Below are 16,506 nucleotides of genomic sequence, written 5' to 3'. Positions count from 1 at the left end.
GGCCACGTCACTGAACTGAGCTGTATACATTCTGCTCTTTAGCTTACCTACCTAGAGTTCTCACTCTCCCAAATTGGGCTAATATACGTGGCCATTACATAAGTCATGAAATGCTTGTTAAACCACTTGAAAGGCACAAAACGATAACCGGAGATGCATCATATTTGGGCACGTTTTGGCCAGCAAGGCTAATAAAATGACTTATAACTCACCCAATTGAAAGCTGAAGTCATTGGAATCACGATTAATCACAAGTAAAATAAAGGAAAAATTCCAAGATTAAAAACTCCTGTTTCTAAAATTGAAAAGCATTACCCAATAACATTGTTGGTTTAACAAGAATTCTAGTTTAAGTTTCTTGGCTTACTTTGTAGTATGTGAAAAAAAACTGGGGCATCCTGGTGAATTGTAATTTTCACAACTGCATTCAATATATTTAGGTGAGGTGTGGATGTCAAAGAACAAAGTTGGGAAATTGGAGTTGAGGCACAGATTAGCCATGATCTGATTGAACAGCAGAAGAGGCATGAGAGGTTAAATGGCCTACTCCTGTTCTTTTGTGGTGTGGATTTTATTCTCATCTGTTTTTCCGTTTATAAGGATTCTTTTTTCACACTGGTATGGCCAGGTATAGAAACGTGTCTAGAATAATAGCAGAGCTTTCAGAACCTTAAGAAAGGATAGACAGTTCGAAATTATTGGTAATCGTTACAGAGCTGTTCCTCACACTGTGAGCGATTAAGGCAAACTTGGATTACCACTTTACAAAAGGGACAAATAAAGATGAGCCATTGAAGTGCAGAGCAATTTACTGCAGTGATTCAGTGCCAAAACTCTGTTTAGGGTCAATTTCAAGATTAAACTTGCTTCCCAGTAAAAGCTGCACCAGTTCTCACAGCTAGACTTCCTGTAAAAGTTCATTACTCACACTATATGGGCCAAATCTAGAGGTTTCTCTGGCATCTCAGGGTATATAGGATGAGGTGGCTCTCGACTTGGTACACATCCAAGGGACTTACTGATTGCATGGCCCAACTTCTTTGCCGGTGATTTCTGTAAAAGAAAATTCTTAAAGTTAACAAAAAATATCAAGGAAAGCGAGGTAGAAAAACCCAAAACTCAGCTAAAAAAAAAGGGATTGGAATAACTAGGAAACAGGAAAATTAAATGAAATCGTTTTGTACCTGGGATTAAAAAATGAAATTTATTTTCACTAAGCAATTTACAAGCCACCGGCTCATGAAGCCGAATGAAGGTTCAAAATCGTAATGTTGTCATAGAAACACAATGCACAGGCAGCTATTCAGAGTGTTAATAATCTTGCTTAAATAGAAGCTTTCAAACTGCTGGAAGTAGCTGTTACAGCAACAAATAAAACTTTCTAAAATAAACAAAACAAAAGTGACACGAGGTAAATATTACAGCTAGTCAATCATATTTTATTCAAGATAATAAGGCGGCTCTCCATCAACAGATCAACACTTCTCATCAGCGCCTGGCAAGCAACTCAAGAGCAGTAATGTCGTCATATCCCATTAGATACCCTGGCCTGGATTCTCACAAGGTCCAGGATGCTCTGCAGCCGTATCCAAAATGGTGGACGGGCCTCAGATCCCGAAGTCTCACCCCCATATTCAGCAGAAAACGTTTTTCGCCAGGGGAGGTGGGGGGGAAGAAAGTGGGCGGGTCGTGACTCTGACACGTGAAAAGCCCAGACTCAGCAGGGCCATTTGAACTCAGTGCTGAGTTCAAACAGACCCCACTTTCACTGGAGCAAGGGCTTTATCCAGCAGTGTGGAAGCTACGAATCTTTAGAGAAGTCATAAATACTCATGAAGGGCAGATAAGGTCTGTAGAACTGTCAGCTGTCAAGTTATTTAGATGGCGAGCCCTTTCAAAATTGAAAACAACCTGCGTCTGCACGGTTGAAGAAAATCTGACCTAGTAGTTTCAATTGCTGTTTGTTGACATAATCCAAAGTGCTACCATGATAGCATTAATAATGCTTGACTGCTTTCCACAGCCTTTCATTATCACAGTGGGGGGACGGGGTAGTTGGCTGTGAGTTCACAGTTTGATTGATAGATGAAAGAGGTTATTTGAGGATTAGCTGTCTTTGATGTGTGGTTAAGTACACAAATGTTTGTTTTTATTTGGGATTAAGCATTTGAGGGGAATTAAATACATTGAATGGGCTTTCATGAATGAGGGTGTGTTTTGTTTTTATAAAGTCAAGTCAGTAACATATATTTAGAACTTTATTTTATTTCATTCCAGCACGGCTTCTGAGGTCTGCCCCTGGCAGATACTGGAAGGAAAGGACATTAAAGGATATCAGTGAATCAGATGGGTTTTTACAATAATCGACAATGGTTTTGTGGTCACCATTAGACTAGCTTTTAATTCCAGGTTTATTAATTGAATTCAAATTTCACCAGCCATGCTGAAATGTGATCCCATGGCCCCAGAGCCTGGGGCCTCTGGGTTACTAGTCCACCAGTGACATTACCTCTTTGCCAACACCTCCCCTTGAATTCCAAGTGGAACAAGGTTAACTGCCTTTTATTGAGAATACTATTATAGATTTCTTCCTTTAGCTTCCAGCTAAATAAATCTTCCAGTTGTTTTCCCCTTTCAAACTTTGACTTACACTGGATACCAGCTCCCAATCGCAGGCTGCATCATGGGTGATAAAACTAGAATTTACTCTACTTAAAGTGTAGCTTTGGCTTCATCTCTTGACTTCCAAGGAGCTACAAGCTACATAAGGCCACAGTCACTTAGTTGCTTTTCAAAACAAACAACCTTGCCTGCTGGCTATGCCCAAACTGAATCCACAGAGTTAACTCGAAACAAAGAACCTCACGACGCTCCACCCCCATCTCCATGGGGATGTGGCATATCGAGCCTATTCCCGGGTAGAAATGCAAATTAACTACCGTTTAATTCCAAAGCATTCATTCATTCTGGGAAACCACAAGAATAGCCTATATCTCTTAATGCAGACGTCATGTCTCCAGATCTTTAACCAAGTAAGACAGCCTGCCATTTTATGACTCTCACCTTTTTTTACTGACTTTACCCCGTAAACACAAGTTACCTTTTGAATTGTAACTATCTTAAATATGTGCGGTTTTCCAGCCTCTACGATGTTTACCAGGGCTTTTTCCCAATGAACTTACATTTAAAATTCAATTTCTAAAACTACAAGGTTATACCTCTAAAACGGATGAACTATGACATTAGGTATACATAACAATGCAAAGACTCTGAAAAGGCTGGTTCAACCTGAGAAATTGGCTAGGGATAGGGATGGAGCTGGCAGCAAGGGGGCAGAGTTTGTAGCAGAAATTCAAGAAATCACGGCTTTAGGGAAGGAACGGGAGAAGGTATAAGGGCCTGGCAAAAAGAAATGCAAATCACTTTATAAGGGCCTATTTCTCATACTAACGGTCCAGATTTTCCTTCTTTAACAGCAGCAAAGTTTGCTGCTTCTTAGGAATGTAACTTTTTCTTTTTTATTCATTCAAGGGATGTGGGCTTCGCTGGCTGGGCCACCATTTATTGCCCATCCCTAGTTGCCCTTGAGAAGGTGGTGGTGAGCTGCCTTCTCAAACTGCTGCAGTTCGTGTGGTGTAGGTACACCCACAGTGCTGTTAGGAAGGGAGTTCTAGGATTTTGACCCAGCGACAGTGAAGGAAAGGTGATATATTTCCAAGTCAGGATGGTGTAGACTTGCAGGGGAACTTCCAGGTGGTGCTGTTCCCATGTATCTGCTGCCCTTGTCCTTCTAGATGGTGGTGGTCGTGGGTTTGGAAGGTGCTGTCTGAAGGAGCCTTGGTGAATTCCTGCAGTGCATCTTGTAGATGGTACACACTGCTGCTACTGTGCATCAGTGGTGGGGTGAATGTTTGTGGATGTGGTGCCAATCAAGTGGGCTGCTTTGTCCTGGACGATGTCCAGCTTCTCAAGTGTTATGGGAGCTGCACTCATCCAGGCAAGTGGGGAGTATTCCATCACGCTCCTGATTTGTGCCTTGTAGATAGTGGACAGGCTTTAGGGGGTCAGGAGGTGAGTTACTCGTTGTACGATTCTTAGCCTCTGACCTGCTCTTGTAGCCACAGTATTTTTTTCCAGAGCTTGGGGCCTAGGCAGCTGAAGATATAGCCACCAATGGTGGAGCAATTAAAATTGGGGATGCTCAAGAGGTCAGAATTGGAGGAGTGCAGATATCTCAGAGAGTTGTGGGGCTGGAGGAGATTAGGGAGATAGGGAGGGATAAGGCCATGGAGGGATTTGAAAGCAAGGATGAGAATTTTAAAATCAAGACATAACTTGACCGGATGCCAATGTAGGTCAGCAAGAACAGAGGTAAGTGGCGAATGGGAATTGATTAGAGTTACGACACAGACAGAAGTTTTGGGTGACCTCAAGTTTATGGTGAGTAGAATGTGGGAGACCAGTCAGGATTGTAGTGGAATAGTCAGGTCCAGAGATAAAAATGGCATGAATGAAGGTTTCAGCTGATGATTTGAGACAAGGGCAGTCAGGTGATGTCACGGAGCTGAAAATAGGTGGTCTCGGTGATGGTATAAATACGAGGGTCATCTTGGGGTCAAATGTGGCACCACGGTTACGAACAAACTGGCTTAATTTCAGATGGTTGCCAGGGAGGGGGATGGAGTCGGTAGCTAGGGAACGAAGTTTGGAGCAAGGCCCAAAAGCAATGGCTTATATTTAAATGGAGGAAATTGCTGCTCATCCAGTACTGGATGTCAGACAAGCATTCTGATAATTGAGCAACAGTGAGGAGGCGAGTGAGGTGGTGATGAGGGAAAGCTGGGTGCTGTCAGCGTCGATGTGAAAACTAGCCCTGTGCTTTTGGATAAAGTCGTCGCAGGGCAAAATGTAAATGAGAAATAGGACGGGGCCCAGGATAGGCTCTTGGGGTAAACCAGAGGTAATGGTGTGGGAGCCGGAAGAAAAGCCAATGCAAGTGATTCTCCAGCTACATGGAACCAGGCGAGACCAGTCTCCCTGTGGGATGACCGTTGGAGGAGAATGGTGTGGTCAACCGGGTCAAAGGCCAGATATTTCCAGTCCCGTTGGCATCATGGCGGGCATGAGTAGACAATGCGCTGGAGCAATCCTGGGCTGTGTGCGTGGCTGCAGTTTAAATATTGCACCCAGAGTGAGGAAACGGTGAGGTGGCGCTGGGGGGGCGGGGCGATTCAGAGGTCACCCACCAGCCAGATGGCATGTTTCCAGCGGCTGCATTATTAATGTGGCGGGAAGTGGAGAACACAGCGCCAAAACCCAGCACCGTAGCCGGCGGGTAAATAGTCTTTTTTCATGCCCGCTGCCACATTTATTGCAATTCTGGGACGATTCCACCCAAGGGCTTGCAGACAGGTCAAGAAGGACAAGGAGGGAACGTTTACTTTTGCCACAGTCATATAGGACTACATTTGTGTCATTAGTAAAGACAAATTAATACTGTAATTTGGTTTATAAAAATCACACACTTATTTTCCCTAGCCAACATAGTACACAATGGATAGACAAAAATAGCTATTTACAATTGATCCAACTCAGTATTTCAGCAATGAACAGTTAATTTCTTCAACAGTCTATAAAGGAACATAATTTGATAGTTTGGATGTTGTTAGACTCAAGTGACGAGAGAAAGGCTCTCATCCCACTAATCATTAGACCGTAACAGTGTTTTTCAAAAAGGATGTGCTTGGCAATTCAATGAGTGTTTAACCGTTTACGTGCAAATTCCAAAGATATTACAACTGAGCCAGGCTATCGAGAAGAGCCCATCAAAGACAATTACCTTAGAGGAATGTGAACAACCCAATCTCCTGACCCATTCACAAAACATCCAGTTAATCACCTGTACACTCAACTGTGTGGGGAACAGTTTGTGTGATTGCAAAAGACACACACAGACAGGTTTCCTTCTAAGTTTTTTTGAGAGAGAGAGAGAGAGAGAGAGACAGAGAGAGTGAGAGGCCAGTTATCTAACCATAGTCATAGCAAATTGATTCCAGGTCCATGGTTTAGACAAAATAAGATTACGGTTGGACAAGTTCCTTTCTCAGCCAGGGTCCATTGTCCAAAGCAATTTCATCTAATGGTTTGTTCCCCACACAGTTGAGTGTACAGGTGATTAACTGGATGTTTTGTGAATGGGTCAGGAGATTGGGTTGTTCACATTCCTCTAAGGTAATTGTCTTTGATGGGTTCTTCTCAATAGCCTGGCTCAACTTTAATATCTTTGGAATTTGCAAGATACAGTGATGCGAATGTTTGGACATCTTATAAGCTGCTGTTTTAAATCACTGAAATGCTGTTGTTCAGTCTCTTATAACTCAACCAGTGGTTTCAGCCCAATAAATAAACGCCATTTTCGATATAAAGCATGGCTTCATAACAATATCTACGTCAGACAGTGAATAGTTGAGCCCCATTCAATCCCAGGCATGTGCCAAGTCAGCTGACCTCAACTAAAGCATTGATTGGTGCATTGCAATTGGCTCTTAAAGCTTCAGGTTAAATGAAAAATACCTGGACAGCGTTACTGTTCCTTATCTCTGACAAGCAATCGCTGCAAGACGTGCACAGATGTAGACACTAGGTGAAAGCAGGTTTCATTTCAGTGAGTCCTTCCCCTTGTGAAACTTGGCTTGTCTACCAACACTCTGCTTAGGCTCAGAAATGAAGACAAGGTGGCAGAGGCCACCCAGCACTGTACTGTACCCTATGGGCTGAATCTTCAGACCCAGCTGGATCAGGAACAGGGGCAGATGGGACCTGAAAATGATGAGGCCAGACCAAAAAAAACTTAGAAGGAAACCTGTCTGTGTGTGTCTTTTGCAATCACACAAACTGTTCCCCACACAGTTGAGTGTACAGGTGATTAACTGGATGTTTTGTGAATGGGTCAGGAGATTGGGTTGTTTACATTCCTCTAAGGTAATTGTCTTTGATGGGCTCTTCTCGATAGCCTGGCTCAATTGGAATATCTTTGGAATTTGGTGCCAGATTCCTGACCTCTCTCCTCCATGAAGTGGCCAGGCAATTAAGCTCGTTAAGAGCCTCGCTAACCAGGGAGTAAGGTCGACGACTGGGATTTTCTCTTTTATCTCCCATTTTCCGATATGATGGGGGACAGGTTAGCTACCTGGGGGCAGGTATCCAGCAGCAGGCCAGGGTGCCAGTACTCTAGGCAGCCCAACACAAGCTCCATGCCTGGATCGGGGTGCAGACAACACCTGCCCTGTAGATGCCGCCCCTCTCCATCCCACCAGCCCCGACAATGGCCTGGTTGATCTCTGCACCTTTTATTTAAACGTTTTAAAGGGCGGCTGAGAGGGCAACTTCTAGTTGGAAGCTCCCTCATAGTTACTGGGCTATTGCAGCAGGGCCAAGTGCCCCTTCTCCGAGGAATCCCAGCCACCCAAACACCGGGTCATTCTTACTTCAACAGGGAACCTGTCTCTGTGCCGATCAAGCGGGTACCCTTCAGAATTCCAAGTCCGTGACTGCTTCCCTCCCGCGGCAGGTTCACAACCTGGAAACAGTCCTGGCTCCTGTTCCCCTTCCCAGAGGTGAAAATTCAGCCTAATGCATTGGTAATTCCTGGGGTAGGGCATGCCACAGAGCACACCAAAACTTAGGCAAGTTCAACTGCTAGCCAAAGTATGATCTCAGTTTCAACTCCACTGAATTTAGATACATGCAAGCTGAGCTAACACTCATTGGGTCTTCAATACCTTTCCTCCAAGCAAGAAGACTGGGTGATGATGTTCACCTTTTATGTAGCATCATTGCGCCTTCCAGTTACTCCTAGATACACAGCCAGGAAGTTGTATTTCTGGGGCTGTCAATACAATTAATTGTTGCATGTTTTGGGTACACTTGACATGTTTTTGAGTTTAAATTCTCAGGCAAATCTAGAAGATGAGTCCTTTGAGCTCGAGTGATTAATTCATTGCCACAGAAGGCTGTGGAGGCCAGGTCATTGAGTGTATTTAAGACCGAGGTAGATAGGGTTCTTGATTGGTAAGGGGTTCAAAGGTTACGGGGAGAAGGCAGGAGAATGAGGTTGAGAAACTTATCAGCCATGACTGAATGGCAGAGCAGACTCGATGGGCCAAATGGCCTAATTTCTGCTCCTATGTCTTATGGAGTACACTTTTACCTGTCTAGTATCTACTTGCAGTAAGCACACGTAATGAACATAAAACTTTTCACTGTAGTACTATTTATATGCTTTCATGTTATTTTTCTCAACTTCAAAAGAAGCTCAACACCTCGTTATACCATGGTTTTGTCAGATCTATTAAGCTCCAAATTAAAATAACGACACTGTAGATTTACGTCAGGACCAATAAAGCACAGTGGGAGCCCATTCGGCCCATCTCATCAGTGTTGGCTCTTTGCTAAAGAAATCCAAAATTAAGACCCCTGCCCTGCTCTCCTCCCATAACCGTGAACCGTTCTCTGCTTCAAGTGTTTATCTATCCCTCCCTCAGAAGGTAGCCAAACTCCGCCCAATCACTAAGAATTCTGCATTTGGACAACTCTGAGAAACTTCAACTCACCTTTCTCCTCAATTTCAGTGACAACTTTAAGTTCATACCCTCATTCATTGACCCGCTATCCAGAGAAAATAGTTGCTTGCAATTCACCCGACAAAACAACTTTTTTTTTTAAGAGGGCCAGCAGTGACATGGCTCATCTGATTGTGGCCTCAACTTCACTTTCCTGTCTGCCACCCAAAACTCTTCACTCCCTTGTCAATCAAAAATCTGTTTACACATTGGCATCTTGCTGTAGTGCAAGATGTATATATTACCCACTGCTGTCACTGCACGTTAGTGATGGAAGGAGCAAATGCTTAAGGTGGTGAATGGGGTTCCGGTAAAGCGGAGCTGCTTTGTCCTGGATGGTGTCAAGCTTCTTGCGTGTTGGTGGGGCCACACTCATCCAGGCAAGTGGGGAGTATTCCATCACACTCCTAAATTATGCTGTGTAGATTGTGGAGAGGCTTTGGGGAGTCAGGAAATAAGTGATTCACCACAAAATTCCCAGCCTCTGACCTGCTCTTGTAGTCATAGTATTTGTGTGGCTAGTCCAGTTCAGTTACTGATTACCTTAAAAAGTCTCCATTCAATCATCTTGTATCTTCTTGACCCTCCTGGAAACAGTATGCTAAGTCTCTTCTAACTATACTTTTTCAACCATGGCATCACTTTGATGATCTTTTGTTGCATGTTTTCTATTGCTTTAAGGTTCTTTCTATAATATGGTGCCTAAAACTGCAAATAATACACTTAACACTTGAGTGTTAGACAAGGAGTGCGCTAGACAAGGAGAGAGAGAGATAGATGGTTTTTGAATTGCTATATATCTTTGATTCTGCTGGCACACGCAACCATGCAACCTTTTCCCTTCCCAACCGGAGACTGGCAACCTAATAAGAGCAGAAATGCTGTCACCAGGAGTTTGCCACCAACATGAAAATCAGCCAGGTCTCAGCCAGCCATTGCTAGAATTGGCTTCTCTGCCCACTGCTCATTTGGAAAATTTAGCCCCAAGGGTTTCAGATAGGGATACTATGGGCTTTGCAGGTAGCACCCTCACCTCTGCCAGGTGGTTGTGGGTTCCACCTCCAGTCCAGGGCTTCAGCCGTTAATCTCGGCTGACACTTCCGTGCAATGCTGAGGGAATACTGCCCTGTTAGAGGTGGCATCTTTCAGGTGAAGTGTTATGCTGAGGCCTGATCCCATGGCGCTACTCAAGGAAAAGCAGGGGAATTCTCCAGGTGTTTTGACCAATATTTATCCTTTAGCCAATATGAGTGACCTGGTTGTTCAGTTCATCGCTTCTTTTTAAAGCATTTTCTGCAGATTAGCTGTAACGTTTGCTTACACAACAGTGACTACACTTCAAAACCATTTCATTGGCTGCAAATTGCTTTGGTTCATCGCGAGGAGAACGAATGGTGTGACGTAAATGCAAGACCTTTCATCCTTTGCATCAAACTTACGTACTTTTTTAAATAATCTTTGTTGTCACATTTTCAAGTTGCTGTATATTTGGATAATGTTTTGTAATAATAGTGGAGTTTTGCCTGGGTCAGTGATGTCTTCCTTCAGAAGTTACAGAGCGAGTCTTTAGGAAGCAGTCAACCTTTGCAGAGATTTCTGACGCAGATTCTCCACCATAAACTGAAGATAATAAATTATTTTGAAGATCAGGCAACACACAAAAGTCTTAACAATTTCCTTTGATGTTAGATTGTAATTCTGGTAATTATTTCCTGATTAATAGAGTAAACGATGTTGGTGAATGATGCTAGTGCTGGTAAGCTTCCTATTGCTTTTCCAGCCAAGACCCATTTAGCTCATGAACTTGCAGAATTATCTGGGAAGAATTCCAGTTCCAAGTGACAAGGGAATCCCTCCTTGCCAACTGATGTGCCAGGCTGACAGATCAATCAACATTGCCCTGGACTACGACAGACCAGCCTGCTTCACAGCATTAAGTTTGCCACATTGGAATAACTGAGTTCCAATATTTTCTTGCCAATTATGTCATCCGGAGTAGCCAACTTGACACCAGAAAGCCACTGCTTAGTGATGTCTGTCCATGCAAGTTCCTGAATATAGCTCTTTAAACCCCCAATTGTTTTTGAAAACTTTAGCTGATCAATCAACCTGTTTATTCATTCCCTTCCTAAACATCCTACAGGAACACCTCAAGGCTTCTATCCTACTCCAACTTCTACTTCACTCTTCTGTTGCCTTGTGAAGCTATTTCTCTCATTCACCCATTTTAGCCTTCATTTACACATGCACCCCTTATCTGTTGCTTCTGTTTTCCCTTTGTTTCAGGCAGTTGTATGTCGTAAGAATTTATTTCAATCTGTTTTCCCCTTTGCTGACCTGTCCTTCCTGCACGATTAACTGCTTTGTTTAATCTGACTTTAACGAGTGTTCTCTTAGATGTTGAATGCTTTTGGGTGATTTTCCTTTTCAGCTTATACTGTATTTTAGAATCTTCTCTGAGAGATCGTGTAACATCATTTCACTTCTTGAAACTGTGCATGACTCAGCAGGCTTAGGACAATGGATGTCTCTCAGTGTCTAAGTATTTCGTGATTTAGTTAGCTAAATTCCAATTCCAAAAGATCTGTCCTCAAATGTGTCTAATGTATTGCTGGAAAGCAATCTTGGGCGTCTCTTTGCCTTGCGTCTATGGATTCTTATTTAATTATTAAATTGGATTACAGGAGCCTTCCTGGAATACAGCCACAGCATCCAACTGGAAGGTCGATGATCACAGTTTTAAGGCCCAGAAGAATCTCTTGACTTTGCTTATAATTTTTTGCTTGTATTTTTATATTTTTTCCTTATGCAAGTTGCTTCACATTTATAGATACATTAAAATGCATGTGTGATTCCTGCATCATAAATCACTGAGCTATAAAGACCTGAAGGTCCACGTTTACCTCCCAATTAGTGTAGTAAACAATGGCTATTTTAAAAAAATATTTTTTCTCTTATTTTCCTTTGGAAGGCAACTGTTCATCAATCTACCATTCACAAGTCCTCTAGATACATCTTTTCCCTTTAACCATTCCCATTTTTTAAGAAGAGAGCAAGTGAGTGTGTGGATTTCATTTAAAACAGAGAGTGGGTGAGTGTGTGGAGTTTATTTAAAAGAGAGAGTGGGTGAGCGTGTGGACTTTATTTAAAAGAGAGAGTGGGTGAGCGTGTGGAGTTTATTTAAAACAGAGAGTGGGTGAGTGTGTGGATTTCATTTAAAACAGAGAGTGGGTGAGTGTGTGGAGTTTATTTAAAACAGAGAGTGGGTGAGTGTGTGGACTTTATTTAAAAGAGAGAGTGGGTGAGCGTGTGGATTTTATTTAAAACAGAGAGTGGGTGAGCGTGTGGACTTTATTTAAAACAGAGAGTGGGTGAGTGTGTGGAGTTTATTTAAAACAGAGAGTGGGTGAATGTGTGGATTTTATTTAAAACATAGAGTGGGTGAGTGTGTGGATTTTATTTAAAACAGAGAGTGGGTGAGCGTGTGGACTTTATTTAAAACAGAGAGTGGGTGAGTGTGTGGAGTTTATTTAAAACAGAGAGTGGGTGAGTGTGTGGAGTTTATTTAAAACAGAGAGTGGGTGAGTGTGTGGATTTTATTTAAAAGAGAGAGTGGGTGAGCGTGTGGACCTTATTTAAAACAGAGAGTGGGTGAGCGTGTGGACCTTATATAAAACAGAGCGTAGAGGCTTCATTTAAAAAGAGCGTAGAGAGCAGCTGATTGGTGAGTTGGGTTGGTAAGTATTTCTAGTCTTTACATTAAAATTAAGGTCTATAGTTAGTGTCTAGATCTTTAATCTTTATTTTCTCTTTCTTAAAAATAGCTCATTAAGTATAAGATCGATATTGGTGTAAATAATTAATTTCAATAAAGTATAAAGAGCAGGGCTATGAGGATAATTAATTAATAAATTAAATAAAAGAAGATAGCGATGGCAGGACGGGTGATGTGTTGCTGCTGCAGCCTGTGGGGATGCTGGACACCAAGGTGATCTGGAGCAAACAACTGTAGTGAGTGTTTGCAGCTCGAGGAACTTCAGATCTGAGTTAAGGAGCTGGAGACCGAGCTGCAGACATTGCACCACATCAGGGAGGGGGAAAGTTAACTGGACACTTTGCTCCAGGAGGCGGTCACACCCCACAGGTTAGATCATTCGAACTTGACCTGTGATCAGGGGTAGGAGGGTGTGACTACAGGTGAGGCAGGTATGGGGGCCCAGGGGGTAGCGTTCGAGCCTGGACCCTGAAATTGTCCAACAGTTACGAGGTTCTTGCAAGCTGTGAGGACGAGAGCAGGGACTGCAGGGAGGTTGAACGCACTGACCGCAGCACCATGGTACAGGGAGCCATTCAAGCGAAGGGAGGAAGTAGGAATGTAGTGCTGATAGGGGACAGTATAATTAGGGGGATAGGTACTGTTCTCTGCAGCCGTGAGCATGAATCCTGAAGGCTGTGTTGCCTGCCCGGTGCCACGGTTAAGGATATCTCCTCAGGGCTGGAGAGGAGCTTGGAGTGGGAGGGGAAGGATCCAGTTCTCATCATCCACGTTGGTACCAACGACACTGATAGGACTAGAAAGGAGGTTCTGCTGAAAGAATTTGAACAGCTTGGAGCTAAATTAAAAAAACAGAACCTCCAAGGTAATAATCTCGGGATTACCAGCTGAACAATGGGCAAACTGGCATAGGGTAAATAAAGTCAAGGAGTTAAATGCGTGGGTCAAAGATTGGTGTGGGAGGAATGGGTTTCAGTTCATGGGGCACTGGCACCAGTACTGGGGTAGAAGGGAGCTGTTCCAGTGGGACGGGCTTCACTTGAACCGTGCTGGGACCAGTGACCTGGCGAACCGAATTACTAAGGCTGTAGAGAGGGCTTTAAACTAAATAGGGGGGAGTGAGGAGGGTTCTGGAGAGGGGATATGTAGGCTTACAAAGCAAAAGGATATGGTGGCATTGCAGGGCAAGCTACTCAGGTAATGATACCCAGAGTGTGACAGGAAGGGACAGAATGTACAAATGTAGAAAACAGCAGCAAATAGGGTCAAAAGGGGAAAAAATGGTGAAAAGGCAAAATTAATGTCTCTTTAATTAAATGCATGTAGTATTTGGAACAAAATAAATAAATTAACGGCACAAATAGAGATTAATGGGTTCGATGTTATAGCCATTGCCGGGATGTGGTTACAAGGAGATCAAAGCTGGGAGCTAAATATTCAGGGGTATGTGACTTTTCGAAAGGACAGGCAGGAAGGAAAGGTTGGTGGGGTAGCTTTGTTAGTATGAGATGGAATAAGTACGATAGCAAGAAATGATCTTGGATCGGAAGATGTGGAATCCATATGGGTGGAGGTAAGAAATAACAAGGGGAAGACGGCACTGGTGGGAGTAGCCTATATGCACCCTGACAGTAGCTATACTGTAGGACAGAGAATAAATCAGAAAATAATAATGTCGTATAAAAAAGGCAGCACATTAATCATGGGTGAATTTAATCTCCATGTAGATTGTGAAAATCAAATTGGCAGAGGTAGCCACGAGCAAGAATTCATAGAGTGTATTCAGGACAGTTTCCTAGAACAATATGTTGTGGATCCAACCAGGGATCAGGCTATTTTGGATCTGGTAATGTGTAATAAGGCAGGTTTAATAAATGATCTCAGAGTGAAAGATCCCCCACGAAACAGTGGCCATAAATAGTAGAATTTAGCATTCAGTTTGAGAGTGAGAAACGTGAGTCGGAGTTCAGAGAACGATCCCAGGAATGAAAGGCTTAACATATGAGGAATGTTTGAGGACTCTGGGTCTATACTCGATGGAGTTTAGAAGGATGAGGGGGGATCTGATTGAAACTTACAGAATACTGAAAGGCCTGGATAGAGTGGACGTGGGGAAGATGTTTCCATTAGTAGGAGAGACTAGGACCTGAGGGCACAGAGAGTGGTGAATCTATGGAATTCATTGCCACAGAAGGCTGTGGAGGCCAGGTCATTGAGTGTATTTAAGACCGAGATAGATAGGTTCTTGATTGGTAAGGGGATCAAAGGTTACGGGGAGAAGGCGGGAGAATGGGGTTGAGAAACTGATCAGCCATGATTGAATGGCGGAGCAAACTCTATGGGCCGAATGGCCTAATTTCTGCTCCTATGTCTCATGGTCTTATGGTCTTATAACTGTGCTAGACTTAAATAAGGGTAATTACAAAGGAATGAGGGCAGAGTTGACTGGAGTGGACTGGGAAAAGAGTTTAGCAAAAAAGACAGTTGATGAGCAATGGCAGGCGTTTAAGGAAATAGTTCATGACACAACAAAAATATATCCCAGTGAGGAAGAAGGATTGTAGGAAGGGGATAAACCAACCATGGTTAACCAAGGAAGTTAAGGATAGTATCAAAGTGAAAGCAAAAACATACAATGTGGCAAAGATTAGCAGTAAACCAGGGGATTGGGAAAGTTTTAAAAACCAACAGAAGATGACCAAAAAATAAATAAAGAGGGGGGAAAATAAACTTTGAGGGTAAACTAGCAAGTAATATAAAAACGGACAGTAAGAGCTTCTTTAAATATATAAGGAAGAGAGAGGCCAAAGTCAATATAGGCCCCTTAGAGAATGAGACTAGGGAAATAATAATGGGGAACCAGGAAATGGCAGAGGAGTTGAATAAATACTTTGCTTCAGTCTTCACGATAGAAGACACTAATAGCATACCAAAACATGCTAAATAATCATGGGGCAAAACTGGGGGAGGAAATAAATACAATAGCTATGACTAGAGAAAAAGTACTAGGGAAATTAGTGGAGCTAAAGGCTGATAAGTCACCTGGACCTGATGGGTTGGATCGGAGGATATTAAAGAAATAGCTGCAGAGATAGTGGATGCACTGGTAATAATCTTCGAAGAGTCCTTAGATTCTGGAAAAGTCCCATGATTGGAAAACTGCCAATGTAACACCCTTATTCAAAAAGGGAGGGAGACACAAAAACAGGTCAGTTAGCGTAACATCCATCATTGGGGAAATGTTGGAGTCTATTATAAAGGATGTAATAGCAGAGCATTTAGAAATACATAATCTAATCAAACAGAGTCAGCATGGCTTCATGAAGGGGAAATCATGCCTGACAAACTTAATTAGAATTCTTTGAGGAGGTAATAAGCAGGATAGATAAAGGGGAACCAGTAGATGTAATATATTTGGATTTCCAAAAGGCTTTTGATAAGGTACCACACATAAGGCTACTTAATAAGATAAGAGTCCATGGCATTGGGAGTAATATATTAGCGTGGATAGAGGGCTGGCTCACTAATAGAAGACAGAGACTTGGGATATGGGGGGCATTTTCAGGATGGCAACCTGCAACTAGTGGAGTGCCACAGGGATCAGTGCTGAGGCCACAATTATTTGCAATATATATTAATAACTTGGATGAGGGAAATGAATGCACTATCGCCAAGTTTGCAGATGACACAAAAATATGAGAGAAGGCAAGTGATGAAGATGACACGAGTCTACAGAGGGGTATAGACAGGTTAAGTGAGAGGGCAAGAATGTGGCAGATGGAATATAATGTGGGAAAGTGTGAGGTTATGCACTTTGGCAGGATGAATAGAAGAGCTGAATATTATTTAAATGGAGAAAGACTGCAGAAAGCTGCAGCACAGAGGGATTTGGGGGTCCTCGTGCATGAAACACAAAAAGTTAACGTACAAGTTCAGCAGGTAATAGGGAAGGCAAATGGAATGTTGGCCATTATTTCAAAGGGAATGGAGTATAAAAATAGGGAAGCCTTGCTAAAACTATACAAGGCACTAGCTAGACCACACCTAGAATACTGTGAACAGTTTTGGTCCCCTTATCTAAGGAAAGATATACTGGCATTGGAGGCAGTC

General features: G+C 42.8%; 1 protein-coding gene across 6 annotated transcripts in view; it reads right to left on the bottom strand.

Moving 5' to 3' along the window:
- The window catches only part of dtnba (dystrobrevin, beta a), a 461,468-nt gene that overhangs the window by 256,882 nt on the left and 188,080 nt on the right, over positions 1-16,506 (bottom strand). For all 6 annotated transcript variants that reach the window (XM_078541481.1, XM_078541476.1, XM_078541482.1 and 3 more), the window contains exon 9: positions 929-1,053. In XM_078541481.1, the coding sequence (XP_078397607.1) occupies positions 929-1,053 (125 nt within the window). The remainder of the gene's footprint in view (positions 1-928; positions 1,054-16,506) is intronic.

This window comes from Cetorhinus maximus, chromosome 5, assembly GCF_964194155.1.
Source record: "Cetorhinus maximus chromosome 5, sCetMax3.hap1.1, whole genome shotgun sequence".
Classification (NCBI taxonomy): domain Eukaryota; kingdom Metazoa; phylum Chordata; class Chondrichthyes; order Lamniformes; family Cetorhinidae; genus Cetorhinus; species Cetorhinus maximus.
This window is presented reverse-complemented; position numbering and strand designations above follow the sequence as displayed.